The sequence below is a fragment of the Microcaecilia unicolor genome, chromosome 4, assembly GCF_901765095.1.
Source record: "Microcaecilia unicolor chromosome 4, aMicUni1.1, whole genome shotgun sequence".
In the NCBI taxonomy this organism is placed as follows: Eukaryota; Metazoa; Chordata; class Amphibia; order Gymnophiona; family Siphonopidae; genus Microcaecilia; species Microcaecilia unicolor.
Genome location: NC_044034.1, coordinates 347,433,052 through 347,449,587, shown reverse-complemented (window position 1 = coordinate 347,449,587; position 16,536 = coordinate 347,433,052). Strand labels below are relative to the sequence as shown.

At 43.6% G+C, this 16,536-nt stretch overlaps 1 protein-coding gene across 1 annotated transcript in view; it reads right to left on the bottom strand.

Annotated features, from left to right (window-relative positions):
• LOC115469500 (E3 ubiquitin-protein ligase TTC3-like) overlaps nucleotides 1–16,536 on the bottom strand; it is a 299,116-nt gene that overhangs the window by 262,822 nt on the left and 19,758 nt on the right. The window contains exons 6-9 of the mRNA XM_030202218.1: nucleotides 14,440–14,525; nucleotides 5,568–5,662; nucleotides 3,745–3,807; nucleotides 2,330–2,384 (exon numbers count right to left, since the gene is read on the bottom strand). Coding sequence (XP_030058078.1) covers nucleotides 2,330–2,384; nucleotides 3,745–3,807; nucleotides 5,568–5,662; nucleotides 14,440–14,525 — 299 coding nt within the window. The remainder of the gene's footprint in view (nucleotides 1–2,329; nucleotides 2,385–3,744; nucleotides 3,808–5,567; nucleotides 5,663–14,439; nucleotides 14,526–16,536) is intronic.

The window sequence follows — 16,536 nt, the reverse complement described above, 5'->3', positions numbered from 1 at the left end:
GCTTTTTAAAAATCCTACAATCTGAATCATCCTGGCCGACAGGTGGCTAAGAGGACTCTCCGCTCAAATCACCTTTTGATACCAGAAGGCGCAAATCCTACTCCCTAGCAAAATCACAGCACATCAGCTATTCATTACAGGAATTCTGGTGGCCACCCTCTGTTCCTCCTCTCTATTGGACATTTGCAAAGCCACAAACATGTTATTCATTTACACCTTAGCAGCACATTATTGTCTGACCAGCAGTCTAGTTCAGACAGTGACTGTGGTCAAATAGTCTGGAAGAGCATGCTTCAAACTTGCCTCTCTTGATGTATTCAACCTACCGCAAAAAAAAAAAAAAAATCACAAGTGCATGGGTTTCTAAAAGGAATACACTGACTCTTGCACCCTGAATTTCAGAATCACCTACACAGGGTCACCCAATCCAGCTTGTCCATACAGAAAGTCAGGTTGCTTATGTAACTGTTAAACCCCTGCTTATATAGCTGCAATACAGAGCTTAACAAGCTCCTGCAATTGTTCTACAGTCTGTGACTTAAAGCAGAGTGAACTTTAGTCTGTCTTTGCTCCTTACCAAGAACTGCTAGTGGCCCACTCAGCTAATGAGCCTCATGATTAATGTTACATCAGAAACCTCTTGCCCTGAACATGTACAGAGGGCAAGATTACTTTTAGTCACTGTGGAAAAGTCCTCCAAGTTCCTCGAATAACTGAAAAGCTTATTGGGTGATGTAATGTGGAAATTTATTTACTAGGATTTATTTACCACTTTTTTGAAGAAATTCACTCAAAGTGGTGTACAGTAAGAATAAATCAAACAGACAATTACAGCATAAAAATATTCAAATAACAATACAAAGTATGGCATAGTATACTACTAACAATGTCAACACTATAAGTAATAAAACATTTAAAAGACAGTGTAGTGTATAAGCAAAGATGGAACATATAGATAGGTAAGAGAGTAAGAGGAATTACAAAATAAGGGGACTAATTTAAACATAGTTGCACATGAGGTCAGAGAGATGATTTTTTTTTTTTTTTTAAATATAAGGTGAGAAGAAAAAAAAAAATCTAGAAATCCAAAGAACCCAAAAGCTACCTCTGGGCCTACCAAACCAGTTCAGACTGCACAGGCTGCACATCTACCCTCTGCTGGGAGACTCAGAAATACTGACTAAATGGGATCTGCACAGGCTAGAAATACAATGTTCCAAGTTGGGTGTTCAAGTCTCTCTCTGCTGGTAAGCATGCATAACCCAAGTGTCTTGACCTGTCTGTTTTTTTTTTTGTTTTTGTTACATTTGTACCCCGCACTTTTCCAACTCATGGCAGGATCAATGTGGCTTACATGGGGCAATGGAGGGTTAAGTGACTTGCCCAGAGTCACAAGGAGCTGCCTGTGCCTGAAGTGGGAATCGAACTCAGTTCCTCAGTTCCCCAGGACCAAAGTCCACCACCCTAACCACTAGGCCACTCCTCCACTTTTGCTACTATTTGAGATTCTACATGGAATGTTGCTGTTCCACTAGCAACATTCCATGTAGAATCTCCAATAGTAGCAACATTCCATGTAGAATCTCCAATAGTATCTATTTTATTTTTGTTACATTTGTACCCTGCGCTTTCCCACTCATGGCAGGCTCAATGCGGCTTACATGGGGCAATGGAGGGTTAAGTGACTTGCCCAGAGTCACAAGGATCTGCCTGTGCCTGAAGTGGGAATCGAACTCAGTTCCTCAGTTCCCCAGGACCAAAGTCCACACCCTAACCACTAGGCCACTCCTCCACTCCTGGAGGGTTGCTGAGGACTACTCCATTACACATTTGCACGTTCCTCACTGCACTGTTGTCTAGTGGATGGCAGTAGCACTGCAGCCGCTCCTGTACTTAATTTTCACCTATACTTACGTGTAATAGGGGTACTCTGAACAGCAGGATAAGCCAGCAGCATAATTCCTCCTCCCTCCCTTTTGGTTGAATATATATAGTACTTCAACTATGGAACTGGCTGGCATACAGACTGGCAAGAACAGCACATAACACTAGGAAGAAGCATTTGCACATGGCCAGAAAGACTTCCAGACTTTCCCGGGCTCTTGTAGAGCACATTCTAACTGGCTCCATCAGGTGGCTGGCTTATCCTGTTTACAGAGAACCCCTGTTACAGGTAAACAACCTAGCTGAGTTGACTCAGTATTGTCACCATTACAAAATGCTAACCAATCATGAAATGTGACTCTCCCCCCCCCCCCCCCCCCCCCCCGCAAAAAAAAAAAAAAAAAAAAACTGTTTTAAAATATCAACTGTTTCAAACACAACTAACCTTTGACCAGTTATATTTCAGCACAGTGGCTCTTTTCCCATCACCCAGGGCTTTCCTTCAAAACAAAATAGAAAAATGCCAACATGAAAGAGTCATCTAATATTTACCACATGAAATGCTTTGTCAAATAAAACTGTACTTATGATATAATTATTTTTAAATTGCATGTTATTTATGATTACGTTTACACAGTATCTACTATAATAAAACGCATCCTCAACATTCTGAAACCGACTCCGTGGCTTCAGTGAAGGGTTCATAATGGTGAAGCCATCTGACTCACCATGTCTCTCTGCCCTCCCTCGCGTCACAACGTCATGACGTCGAGGGCGGAACACTGACACACGACACACCCTCCCAGCTCGCTAACAACACTAACAGCCCCCCCCACGCGCTCAACAGCCGCCCTCCCATGCCTCCCGAATTAGCCGCCCTCCCGACCCGAACAGGTAAGTGAAGGAGTGAAGATGACTTAAAAACTTCTTAAGGAGGGGGCCTATCTGTACACACAATTCCACTTCTTCAAACACAGCCCTTCAGGAACGGCAGCGGAGATTTCACAAATGTGTGGGGATGGCGGCAGAGGGCGACCCCGCAGACATACATGCAACAAGCGTCTCCGTAGAACCGGGCCGGCCCAGCCTCCGCAAAATAACACGCGCCGCCTGTGCGTCAGGAACCGCCCGTACCCAGCGGAGCCTGCTCTCATGCTAGCCTCCTATTACCTGCCGATAACCCCATGCTTGGTCAACCCACTAAAAAACAAAGAATTGCCTAAACCTCCTCCCTCCCGCCGCCAACGCACCACCGGGACACAGCCTCCAGCCCATTCAACCCCAAGGCTCGCACCGTACTGTACTGGTTTTTGGCATCATAAGGAGGGGATGACCCTGAAACTAGGAGGGAGGGGAGGGAGGGCCCCTGGCAAACACACTCTCATTCTCACACAGACACAAGCGCACTCTGTCTCACTCTCTCTCTGTCATACACACATTTGCACATTCACTCTCTCTCAGACGTACACACTCTGAGGAAAACCTTGCTAGCGTCCGTTTCATTTGCGTCAGAAACGGGCCTTTTTCACTAGTTAAATACATTTCTTCTTAACATTAACAATTCACAAGCCCCCAGATAGCAGGAGCATGCTGATGATGCTGAATTACAAAAAAAATAATAATTAATATGGACTAGCAAGACTGCACACGTTGCTATTTTAACCACCATTAACTGGCCAGATTGGATGGGCCATTTTTGTCTTCAGCTATTGTTCTCTACTGGGTGACTTTGTGGACTGAATACCGTGGTACTGCACCCACACCTGGCATCTCTCACAGTGGTAGAATTGTATCCTGTTGCACCATGACTACACCCAGTATTTGTATGTATTTAAAAACTAAGTCAGACTGTTCACTTACTTGTACATCCCCAAGCGAAGAAAACAAAGTGCTCGATTCCCATACAGAAGATGATTTTCAGGACTTCAAATAAAGAAACAAAAAATGGTTTCAACCTATGGCAGCATAGTAGCTACAAGTGAACATTTAAAATCAGGCTTCTGCAAGAACTAACCCCATGTTTTGCATGCTCTGCTGCACACATGGATATGGAGACCTGCACTGAAGACTCCTATCCTGTGAGCTATGGACAGAATGTGGGGAGTGACGTGTGGTGGTGGTGGTGGGAAGGGAGTGTCAAGGGCAAAAGAGGAAGGACTAATTACACTGCTAGGATAACCCTTGCTAACTGAAGAGGTACAATGAAACTCTCATTTCCAGTCTGTAACCAACAGACATACGCAGAATCTTCTGGGAAGGCAAGAAAACCCATCTCTCCCTAATCCACTTCTAAGCTACACATTCTTTATCCCTTAAACATACATTTTTAAGAGAGAAGTGTTTTTTGGTTTTTCAAATCTGAAGTTTTCCTAATTTTGATGTGAGTGCTCAGCAGAAGATGCTAACTCCTTCCCAGCTGTCTCTAAACTCCCCTTAAAGCCCTACAAATAAACCTGGTGCCACAACTCTCTGAAGAGAGCCTGGTACCCAGAAATGTCAAATGCACACAATAAAGAAGAAGGTATGTGTCACGAAATACCTAGCACCCACCTGGGGCTAACCCTGCAGGCACCTAAAGGATCTCTCCCAGTATTGCTCAGGCCTGCCTGCACCTGTGCTCTATACTGGCATACCCTCCACCTCCACTGCACCTGGGTTCCACTTGCCTCTGGACAAGTCTCCCACTCGCAAGTTACTTCCCCAGTGGTTTCTGAGGACACTGGGGTCACAATCTCAGGGTCCCACAGTTCCTAGAAAACACCTACAGACCGAGAATACAAACTACCACGATTCTTAGTCCAGGACAACACAGTTAATAAACCAATAGGTTTATTATCGGTGAACGATGAAAAAAGGGATAAACAGCCAACAATAACAGGTAAATTAGGCATCAATATTAAAACTAACTAGACACTCTCTTACTACCTGAGCAATACCTGGGGAGTTCAGGAAAATAACTGCTCACAGGTTTTGATCAGGGTCTCAGTGCAGAGATCTTTACTCTCCACACGCCCTTCTCTAAGACCGGGAGAATCCAGCACATTCTGGCTGGATTTTGTATTTCAGGGCCAATCACAGCCCAGAGCATTAGGGTTATTTGGCCAATAGCAGTGCAGTTTACTTCCCTCAGGGCTTAAGCTGAAAGGAAAACTGTCACCTCTGCAACAGCTTTAAAGAAGATGACAGACACCACCTTCTGGCCAAACAAGAGAAATACAAGTCATAAAAATAGTAAAACAAATCACAGGCATGAAAATCTCGTTTCACCACCGTTACGATTCAGGTCTAATGTGGTAAAGCATCAGAGGATTACCACTTAGGCTATTTGGGGTTTAAGTAGGGGTGTTAATGTAAAAGATTTCTTTGAAAAATGTTTAGACTATTAAGAGGATATTGTCGCAAGTAAGAGTTGTTGTTGAAAGAGTTGAATGGTGATATGAGTGGAGTATATAGTAGGACTCAATGGCGAGGTGAAAGGGGTGAATGAGGGAGTTCCTTAGTAGGAAGTATTTGTTAGGTGTGTGTGAATGGAAATGATATGTTCTACTAAATAAATGAATTAGAAACATTTGACAAGAGTACGATATTGGTGTATGTTAAAAGCATAAGAGGAACCATGGCAGAAGAATAAAGTGTGCCAGCCACCCCCCCCCCCCCCCCCATCTCATCAGATCTGTCCTTACCAACAATCCAAGGCCTCGGTATAGAATTTCACAGCACAGTCATAGTTTTCCTTAGAGAACTCCTCATTCCCTCTCTGCTTCATGACTTCACTTTGCTGCAAGAGAAAGTGTCATCTATCTTACTCCTGAACATTCACAGAAAACTTCACCAAACAAGTCACTGTCAAACACATTTGTTTTGAAAGCTGAACTCCTTCCTCCAAACTCATCTGGGAGAAACTATAATGATACCAGAAGTAGTTTAGGTCAAGGTCAAATACTTTAATGTTTCATGAACTCAAAACAGCATATTTCAAAATTGCTTAATATTTATAGCACTCCACCAGTGGTGCTAAATACTCTGCAATACAATATACATGGTTCCAAAGTGAACCAGAAGGCCCTTTGTTCATACTGCTCACTATACAGCGCTGAGCATGCCATAAAACTTCTCCACGATCAACCACACTGAAAGCTCTTTGAAAAAAGGGACATCACATAAAAATGACTTACCTGTATCTTTACATGAATTTTCAGTGACGAAGACTGTCTCATACACATTTAGTGTGCAGTGCTGCACATGTCTAGCAGCACAACAGAAATAAGTAGTAGTAGTAGTTAAGGGACCCTTTTACTAAACTGCATTAAGCTGTTAAGCAGTTTAGCACACTTTAATAGCTATTGCACAAACATGTTACCTGCCTTTGCGTTAAAATGTTCATTAGCACGAGTTAGGTTGTGCATTTAGGGCATTTCTTAATAGGTGGTGGAACATGGGTAGAGAACGGAAGTAGACCGTGAATAGCACTTAACACACTGCACTTTCCATGTACAAATGGATTAATGTGCAATTAATGCAGAAGCACTAGGTGCCTCAATATTAAGTGAAGCCAGAATAGCATGCATTAATAGTCATGGTAATGCAGCAAATGAACTGGAAATGCCCTCTACTAGGTGCTGCGTTAGTTTTGTATTTCCACACCCCTAAGCTAGACAGCAAGCAATGTGGTCCTACATTAACAGACGTGGAGCCCAACCAAACACAGGATCTTTGGTTTCTGTTGAAAACAAACCTGGGATCAAAATTGGATGCTCGGGTTTGGCAGAAACCTACACCATAAATGAAAACTCCCCCTACCCGACCAAAAATGTTCTCCTCTCAAGCCGACCTCCCCTCCCCCCAATCCTACCTGTGGGCCCACCTTAGGAAGGCCTGGTCTAGAGGCGTCTTTGGGACAGGAACGAACCCCACCCTTTCCAGCCCCATGCTACTGCTCCATCGCAATGGCTATCAAGAATACTGCAGGAGGTCCCGGCAGCCATTTGCTCCAATCACAAAATGGCTACCAGGGCCTCCCGCGGCAGACTCGTGGAGCAGCGGCAGAGGGCAGGACCGAGTGGGGTTTGTTCCTGCCCTTAAAGACGCCACTAGCCCACCAGGCCTTTCTAAGGTAGGCCTTGGGGTTGGGGGGAGAGTAAGAGATCCTAGGGAACCGAGTTCAATTCCCACTGCAGCTCCTTGTGACCCTGGACAAGTCACTTAACCCTCCTCTGCCCCAGGTACAAAAAAAAAAAAAAACAAACTTAGATTGTGAGCACACTAAGGACAGAGAAAGTACCTGCATATAATGTATACAGCGCTGCATATGTCTAGTAGCTCTATAGAAACGAGCAGGAGGAAAACGAGGAGAAAAAGTGAGGTTCGGGTTTGAGCTTAAAATTCTCAGGCATTTTCAGCCGAAACACAAACCAGGATTTTGGTTCGGTTTCAGTGCAGAATCCGAAATTCAGTTGGCCCCTATACGGATAAACTTAAAATAGATAGTGTTGATATTCAGTCGATTTTAAGTCATGCCCTGAAAATACTTCTGCTGCCACCTGTGTTTGCATCTGGCCAAAGGATCTCTTTGCTGGCCTCACATTAAAAAGATTTATAGGGCTAACTCCAATGAACCACTTGAATCCTTCTGAATATCAAGCACTGTATATGCTAGCAGTGCTATAGAATTAACACAAATACTATTACTACTACTACTTACCACTTGTATAGCGCTACAAGGCATACGCAGCGCTATACACCATACATGAAAAGACAGTCCCTGCTCAAAGAGCTCACAATCTAAAAATGGAATGTTGCTAGTGGAATAGCAACATTCCATGTAGAATCTCAAATAGTAGCAACAGAATCTCCAATAGTAGCAACATTCCATGTTCCACTGCACTAACCACTAGGTTACTCCTCCACTAGCAACATTCCATCTAGAAGCCTGCAGGACGTCAGACTCACAGAAACAGAAGCCTGCGCGGCTGCGTTGCTGATCTGCAAGGGCAGGCTTCTACATTACTACTACTACTACTTATCACTTCTATAGCGCTACAAGGCATACGCAGCGCCTTACACCATACATGAAAAAAAGACAGTCCCTGCTCAAACAGCTCACAATCTAAATAGGACAGGCAGACAGACAGAACAACTAAGAGGTAAGGGAATTAAAGAGGTGGGGATAAAAGGGTACAGGGCAAGTGAGTAGTGGTTAGGAGTCAAAAGCAGTGTTAAAAGAGGTGGGCTTTTAGCCTGGATTTGAAAACGGCCAAAGACGGGGCTAGACGTACAGGCTCGGGAAGTCTATTCCAGGCGTGAGGTGCAGCGAGATAAAAGGAACGGAGTCTGGAATTAGCAGTAGAGAAGAAGGGGGACAGACAAGAGAGATTTATCCACAGAACGGAGTACTCGAGGGGGGTCGTAGGGAGAGACAAGTGTGGAGAGGTATTGGGGAGCGGTAGAATGAATGCACTTATAGGTCAGTAAGAGAAGTTTGAATTGAATGTGAAAACGGATAGGGAGCCAGTGAAGTGACTTGAGGAGAGGGCTAAAGTGAGCATAGCGATTCTGGCGGAAAATGAGTCGCGCAGCAGAGTTTTGGACTGATTGAAGAGGCTGGAAAGGTTTGCAATGACCATCATACCACCACCACAAGGTATATCACAGTATAAATGTAGATTTTATTTTTTACACTTTTTATGAAGTGAAGGTAATGGTTCCACTATATGCAATGTCCCTTGTGGTTATCAAAACATACTTGATATAATAATGTCTTCAAATAATAATAAGCTCGACATGGATCCAGTGTTTCACCCGATGGCGTCTTCAGGAGCTGGATAAAATTTATAGCTGGAACTAAAAACGGGAACTCCAAAAGAGTGCACCCGCCGCCACAAAAGCGGTGGTTTTGTAGTAGCGGGTATATTCTTCTGGAGTTCCTGTTTTTAGTTCCAGCTACAAAATATTATCCAGTTCCTAAAGACGCAATCGGGCGAAACACTGGATCCATGGTCGAGCTGAATCCAGTAGGATTGAGATGAGTTGGACATTTGATAGAGACAGGAGGATTGCTATGGACTGATCTTCACAGAGGAAAGAAGATATATATTTGGATTTTGGTTTTCAGCACATTCGTGGATTTTTTTGGATCATTTTGGAAATTTTGGATTTTGTTTTTCAGTAGGATTAAGGGATATTCCATGCTGGCGAGAATTATTATTTTGGATAGTTCATTTAAAGACATTATATCAAGTGGATTTTGATCACCACAAAGGACATTGCTTATGGTGAAGCCATTAGCTTCATAAAAGCAAAAAAAAAAAAAAATTTTCATCTACTTTTATTCTGTGATATACCTCATGGTGCTATGATGGTCACTACAAATCTCTCAAGCCTGGGAAAGTACGATTTCTGAGCAGCAGGATATATTTATTCTTTTAAGTGTGTTTATAGTATCATTTTGTTTGTCAAGTTCCCCAAGTAGTTAAGTATTTACAGGTGTGGGGGACAGCTTTTTATATTTCAAATGTCCTATTGTGGATTAAAAACTGGTTGAAGGATAGAAAACAGAGAGTGGGGTTAAATGGGCAGTATTCACAATGGAGAAGGGTAGTTAGTGGGGTACCTCAGGGGTCCCTGCTAGGACCGCTGCTTTTTAATATATTTATAAATGATTTAGAGATGGGAGTAACTAACGAGGTAATTAAATTTGCTGATGACACAAAGTTATTCAAAGTCGTTAACTAGCGACAGGATTGTGAAAAATTACAGGAGGACCTTACGAGACTGGGAGACTGGGCGGCTAAATGGCAGATAACGTTTAATGTGAGCAAGTGCAAGGTGATGCATGTGGGAAAAAAGAACCCGAATTATAGCTACGTCATGCAAGGTTCCACGTTAGGAGTTACGGACCAAGAAAGGGATCTGGGTGTCGTAGTCGATAATACACTGAAACCTTCTGCTCAGTGTGCTGCTGCGGCTAGGAAAGTGAATAGAATGTTGGGTATTATTAGGAAAGGTATGGAAAACAGGTGTGAGGATGTTATAATGCCGTTGTATCGCTCCATGGTGCGACCGCACCTTGAGTATTGTGTTCAATTCTGGTCGCCGCATCTCAAGAAATATATAGTAGAATTGGAAAAGGTGCAGCGAAGGGCGACTAAAATGATAGCGGGGATGGGACGACTTCCCTATGAAGAAAGACTAAGAGGCTAGAGCTTTTCAGCTTGGAGAAGAGACGGCTGAGGGGAGACGTGATAGAGGTATATAAAATAGTGAGTGGAGTGGAACAGGTGGATGTGAAGCATCTGTTCACGCTTTCCAAAAATACTAGGACTAGGGGGCATGCGATGAAACTACAGTGTAGTAAATTTAAAACAAAGCGGAGAAAAGTTTTCTTCACCCAACGCATAATTAAACTCTGGAATTCGTTGCCTGAGAACGTGGTGAAGCCGGTTAGCTTGGCAGAGTTTAAAAAGGGGTTAGACGGTTTCCTAAAGGACAAGTCCAAAAACCGCTACTAAGTGGACTTGGGAAAAATCCACAATTCCAGGAATAACATGTATAGAATGTTTGTACGTTTGGGAAGCTTGCCAGGTGCCCTTGGCCTGGATTGGCCGCTGTCGTGGACAGGATGCTGGGCTCGATGGACCCTTGGTCTTTTCCCAGTGTGGCATTACTTATGTACTTATTCCCATTTACTTGCTATTGTCTAGAAAAGAACTACCATAAATCCTGCAGAAATCACATCTACATTGAAGCTTTGGACAGTTATGTCTCCTTGAGAGTAGACAAACGTTAGCATGTAAAATTCATGCATATTTTGTAAAATCTGCTTGCACGTCATTCTCCTTCCCTGAACATACCTAAAGTCCCAAGCAAGTATGTGCCTAATTGTACCGCACATACTTTAAATGAGTTTATTGTACAAAAGCCATTTTACATGTGAATTTCAAGTTTCTTCCTTTGTTTCCCTGCCTCCAAAACGTTAATCTCAGTTGAAAAGTAAGGAAGTTATAGGTCAGTAAAAATGGATGGGAGGATTAGGTTGAGCTCTCTAGGTTCACCCCTGTCCTGTAACTTAATACACAGCCCACATTTAGGGCCATCAACAATGAATATGCCTGCAAAAGTTCTACACTCACTTGGCCAATCTGCATATGTAGGCACATTTGCAGAAACTGAGTTCATACCCACTACCAACACAAACAATTTAGGAATCTGTTCTGGAAATCACATTCTTAGATGACCGACACTGCAACCCTATGCTGCCTATTAAGATGTGTTATTGCGTATTGTGTTGATAATGTAATATACTATGCCTTACTATGTAGTGTTTGAATATTTTTACTGCTGTAATTGTGTTACCTATGTCCAGATAGTTCTTGCTGCACACAGACTTGGGTGAATTTTTATCAAAAAATGGCAAGAAACAGATATCAAATTAATCCAGGCCATCAAACCAAATCCCAAGGCCTGAGTCTATGCATAGGCCTATTAAGATGGGTGTAGTAAAATGTCCTGCCCACTCCTACCTGGACTTCCAACCCATTTCTTTCTTCCCTGGTGAGCACCGGATTCATTCCCTCCCCCTTTGCTATCCCCCACCACCACCCCTGTACACATAATGGCTTCAGTAACACTGAATAGAAAGCAATAAACATAAGGACTGAGCAAATGACATCAACACAAGCATCAAAGGGATGCAGGTGTTCCACCTTAAAATTGGTTTGTTCTTTCCCCCTTTTGTCATCTTGTTTTTATAGTTCTCCAACATGGCTATCTGACTGACCAAGGGCAACTGAAACCACTGCCCAACGTGGCACAATGCTCATCCTTCCTGAACCTCAATCTTTCCCTCCTAACTCAATGAGCAAGAGTAGTACTCGACTGACAATCATCTTCTGTTACTGCATGAATCTCATGCTTTCGCTGTCACCGCCCACCCGCCCGCTTCCCTAGGCTTCACTTCTATCAAACATATAAACGGCGAGTGACCGTACTCACTTGCAAATGCGCAGTAGAGACTTCCCTCTCTGCCCCGCCCCCGCTTCAATACGTGATGATGGGGGCGGGACAGAGAGGGAAGTCTCTACTGGCATGCTGCAGATGTCGGAACCGCTCCCCCTCCCCCGGAGTCGCCACCGCCCCTCCATCTGGCCCGAGCACTGTGAACTTACATCAGCACGCAGCAGCAGGCACATCAGCAAAGCTGCCGTCGGGCTTCCTTCTCTGCCTTTGTCCCGCCCTCGCCGATGTTACGTCACACGAGGGCGGGACACAGGCAGAGAAGGAAGCCCGCCCCGACGGCAGCTTTGCTGATGTGCCTGCTGCTGCGTGCTGATGTAAGTTTACAGTGCTGCTCGGGCCGGGTGGAGGGGGCTCGGAAACCCCCACCCCCCCCCCCATTCCAAAAGTAGCCCGTTTTCACGGGCTCAACAGCTAGTGTAGAATAATTGGTTGAATGACAAATGATTTTAAAGGTAATTTTACTGGGTGACTAAACTGGCTGTAGCTTTCTTTATTTTTGCAGAAGGTCCCCAGACTATTGCAGCATTTTTATAGCCAAATTAAAGGCGGAGGCTCATGCCAAAAGGGTCAGCATGAGTGTGGAACTATCGGATTGCTCCTTTCCATACCCAGTTTGCCCTTCTGTTGCCTGCCCCTACCTCACCCAAATACTTTTGTCTTGAGAACACGGACTGACTCAGCTCATTCTGCACTCACCTGCACCTCTGTGACACTACTCTCTCCAGGATTCTATGCCGGCATCAGCCGACTCAGTCCAATGTTTGCTGCCTTCTACTCAAAGTATCGTCTTTCTTCCAAGGTATACATATTGAGTTTTAGATGTCTGCCTCTATATGCTTTATGATAAATACCACTGACCATTTTAGTAGCCATCCTCTGGATCGACTCCATCCTGGTTGTATGTTTTTGAAGGTATGATCTCCAGAATTGTACACGATGCTGTAGATGGGCCCTCACCAGAAGCCTATAGAAAGGCATTATCACCTCCTTTTTCCTGTTGGCCATTCCCCTTCCAGTGCACCCAAGCATCCTGATTCTACACAGTGCTCTAGGTGGACCCTCACCAGAGGCATTATCACCTCCTTTCCTGTTAGCCATTTCTCTTCCTATGCACCCAAGCATCCTTCTGGCTTTGGCTGTTGCCTTTTTTCTACCTATTTGGCCACCTTAAGAAATCACCCCCCCCCCCCCCCCCAAAAAAAAAAAATCTTGCTGTTACTGCGAGCACAATTCCCCTGCCCCCCCCCCCCCAAAAACAAAACAAAACTGTAATTGCTCCCTTGGGCTTCTGCAGCCTAAGAGCATTGTCTTCCCACCCAAACCCACTTCCCCTCTTCCTCCACTCTCAGTTGATAACACCCTCATTGTCCCCGTCTCATCTGCCCCCAACCTCGGAGTCATCTTCGACTCCTCCCTCTCTGCAGATAGCCAAGACCTGTCGCTTCTTCCTCTACAACATTAGCAAAATTCGCCCTTTCCTCTCTGAGCACACCACCCAAACTCTCATCCACTCTCTCATTACCTCTCGCCTTGACTACTGCAACCTTCTCCTTACTGGTCTCCTACTTAGCCATCTATCCCCCCTTCAATCCATTCAGAACTCTGCTGCACGTCTTATCTTCCTTCAGGACCGATATGCTCATATCACCCCTCTCCTCAAGTCACTTCACTGGCTTCCGATCAGGTACCGCATACAGTTCAAGCTTCTCCTACTAACCTACAAATGCACTCAATCTGCAGCCCCTCCTTACCTCTCTACCCTCATCTCCCCTTACGTTCCTACCCGTAACCTCCGCTCTCAAGACAAATCCCTCCTCTCAGTACCCTTCTCCACCACCGCCAACTCCAGGCTCCGCCCTTTCTGCCTCGCCTCACCCCATGCTTGGAATAAACTCCCTGAGCCCATACGCCAGGCCCCCTCCCTGCCCATCTTCAAATCCTTGCTCAAAGCCCACCTCTTCAATATCGCCTTCGGCACCTAACCACTACACCTCTATTCAGGAAATCTTGACTGCCCCAACTTGACATTTCATCCTTTAGATTGTAAGCTCCTTTGAGCAGGGACTGTCCTTCTTTGTTAAACTGTACAGCGCTGCGTAACCCTAGTAGCGCTCTAGAAATGTTAAGTAGTAGTAGTAGTATAACTGAAGCCCCAACAGTCACAGCAGCAGGGATGAGATATCAGGATATTGTGGCAGGGGGTGGGGAAAGGAAAGAGCATGAAATGGGGTTATAGAGGTAAGGAAGAGTAGAACTGGAGGTACACAGGGTGCGGAGAGGAAGGCTGGTGAAGAAAGAGTATGGAATGGGAGGTACATTTGGGTGGTGGGTATAGAGGAGAGATTGAACAGAAGATTGGAATTGGAGGAATTCTGGGAAGAGGAAAGGGCTGGGAAGAAGAGTGATTATGGAAATCTGAGCTGAACAGGTGAAGAAAGGAGGAAGGAAAGGGTGTTCAACATAAGACATTAAGGATAATGGATCAAAGGGCGGTGGGGGAGGTGACCCAGGAGTGTCAAAAGATGATATCCATCCGATTACCTTTATGCAGCTATCACAACTCTCCAATTTAAACTCTTCCACTAAATCGCACTGCTCCATCGCCACTTTATTTAAGAAATATTTATCTGCAAATAAACAAATTCATTGTCAGTAAAGCAAATAAAACATATTTTTCACTACATTTTTAAACCAAAGTAGGAAGGAAAAACTTCAAGCAAACTAAACATACAATTTTCTGTGCAATTGCTCTAGACATCTTTCTATTCACAAATGGAACATTTCAAAGGCACCTAGGTTCCAGCAATTCCATGTCTACTGCTACAAAACCTGGCAATCTTTATCAATTCACAGAAAGCAAACAAGTTTCTTTACACTAGCATTTGCTATAGATGTTTTTATAATACCGATATTAAAGGAACTACATTATTTTGGAATTTTGTTAGATCCACTGCTATCATTTTTTTTGGACTATGATCATTTTAGAATGATGATTCAAAGTTTAGTCTCCTCTAATTTTAACTTTTGCAAACATTTAGGATTATCTATGTTTTGTTTTGTGCCATCACAGATAGCAAACAAGGCAGCCACATTCCCTGTATCTGGTATTTCACATTTTGACCATATTTCTCCAGTACTAATCAAGTTGCACTGGCTCCTGATTTTTTGTTTGTGTTTTTAAACATACTCAATCTAAAGTTTGGACTTGTTCATAAAGCATTGTGAAGCGTCTGTTCACGCTTTCCAAAAATACTAGGACTAGGGGGCATGCGATTAAACTACAGTGTAGTAAATTTAAAACAAATCAGAGAAAATTTTTCTTCACCCATCGTGTAATTAAACTCTGGAATTCATTGCCGGAAAATGTGGTGAAGGCAGTTAGCTTAGCAGAGTTTAAAAAGGGGTTGGACGGTTTCCTAAAGGACAAGTCCATAAACCGCTACTAAACGGACTTGGAAAAATCCAAAATCCCAGGAATAACATGAATAGAATGTTTGTACGTTTGGGAAGCTTGCCAGGTGCCCTTGGCCTGGATTGGCCGCTGTCGTGGACAAGATGCTGGGCTCGATGGACCCTTGGTCTTTTCCCAGTATGGCATTACTTATGTACATTAAATGGTGACAATTCCTCTGCCTGCTGCAACTTTATTACATATTATCCCTCCAGATCTCTTTGTTCGGTAAATACAAATCTGTTAGAAGTACCCTCATTTTAATGCTGATGGCCCTATTTTATGGAACTCGTTATCAGCTGATTTACAGTTAATATCCACTCATGTCTCTTTTTAGAAACTATTAAAAGCATATTTGAAAACTCAGGGTGTGGTCCAGCTGGATGGGGGTGGGGGAGTATTATATAGCACAAAACTTGTAAAAAATTTGGAGACTTCTGGATTGTTTCCACTGTTGCCAAGTTGTAGAAACTTGTTAGGGGTTTTTGTTGTAAACTTCACCATGTTTACTACTTTATGCATGTGCCTTTCTGTTTGAAAGTGAATAAAGATCTCCTTTAAAATAAAAGAATAATAAAAAAAAAAGAATATTTGCGTGGAGGAGTAGCCTAGTGGTTAGTGCAGTGGACTTTGATCCTGGGGAACTGAGTTTGATTCCCATTGCAGCTCCTTGTGACTCTGGGCAAGTCACTTAACCCTCCATTGCCCCTGGTACAAAATAAGTACCTAAATATATATAAACCGCTTTGAATGTAGTTGCAAAAACCTCAGAAAGGCGGTATATCAAGTCCCATTTCCATATTTGAAAGTCGCATCATGGTTTACCACCCAGTTGAAGAGATCAGTAACCTTATAGCTTGAATAAATATTAAGGCATGTTACACTTACAATGTATATTCTGGTAGTGAATTCTCTGTTTTATATACATTTGATTTAATTTGTGTATGTTTGTATTGTTACCATGGGCTACGATGTTTTTTTTTTTTTAATAAATAAAAGCCAATACCCATGCATCTTTGGTCTCTTTCTTTCTGTTCCTCTTCCCAAGCCTATATCAGTCCACAGAAAAAGCTGAGCAGCACATACTAGGTTGATTTCCTCTGCCACTTGTGGTCAGTCTCACAGTGAACCATGCAGTAGATACTCATAGCAACACAGCTCATGTATAGCTTCATACAGATGTGCAG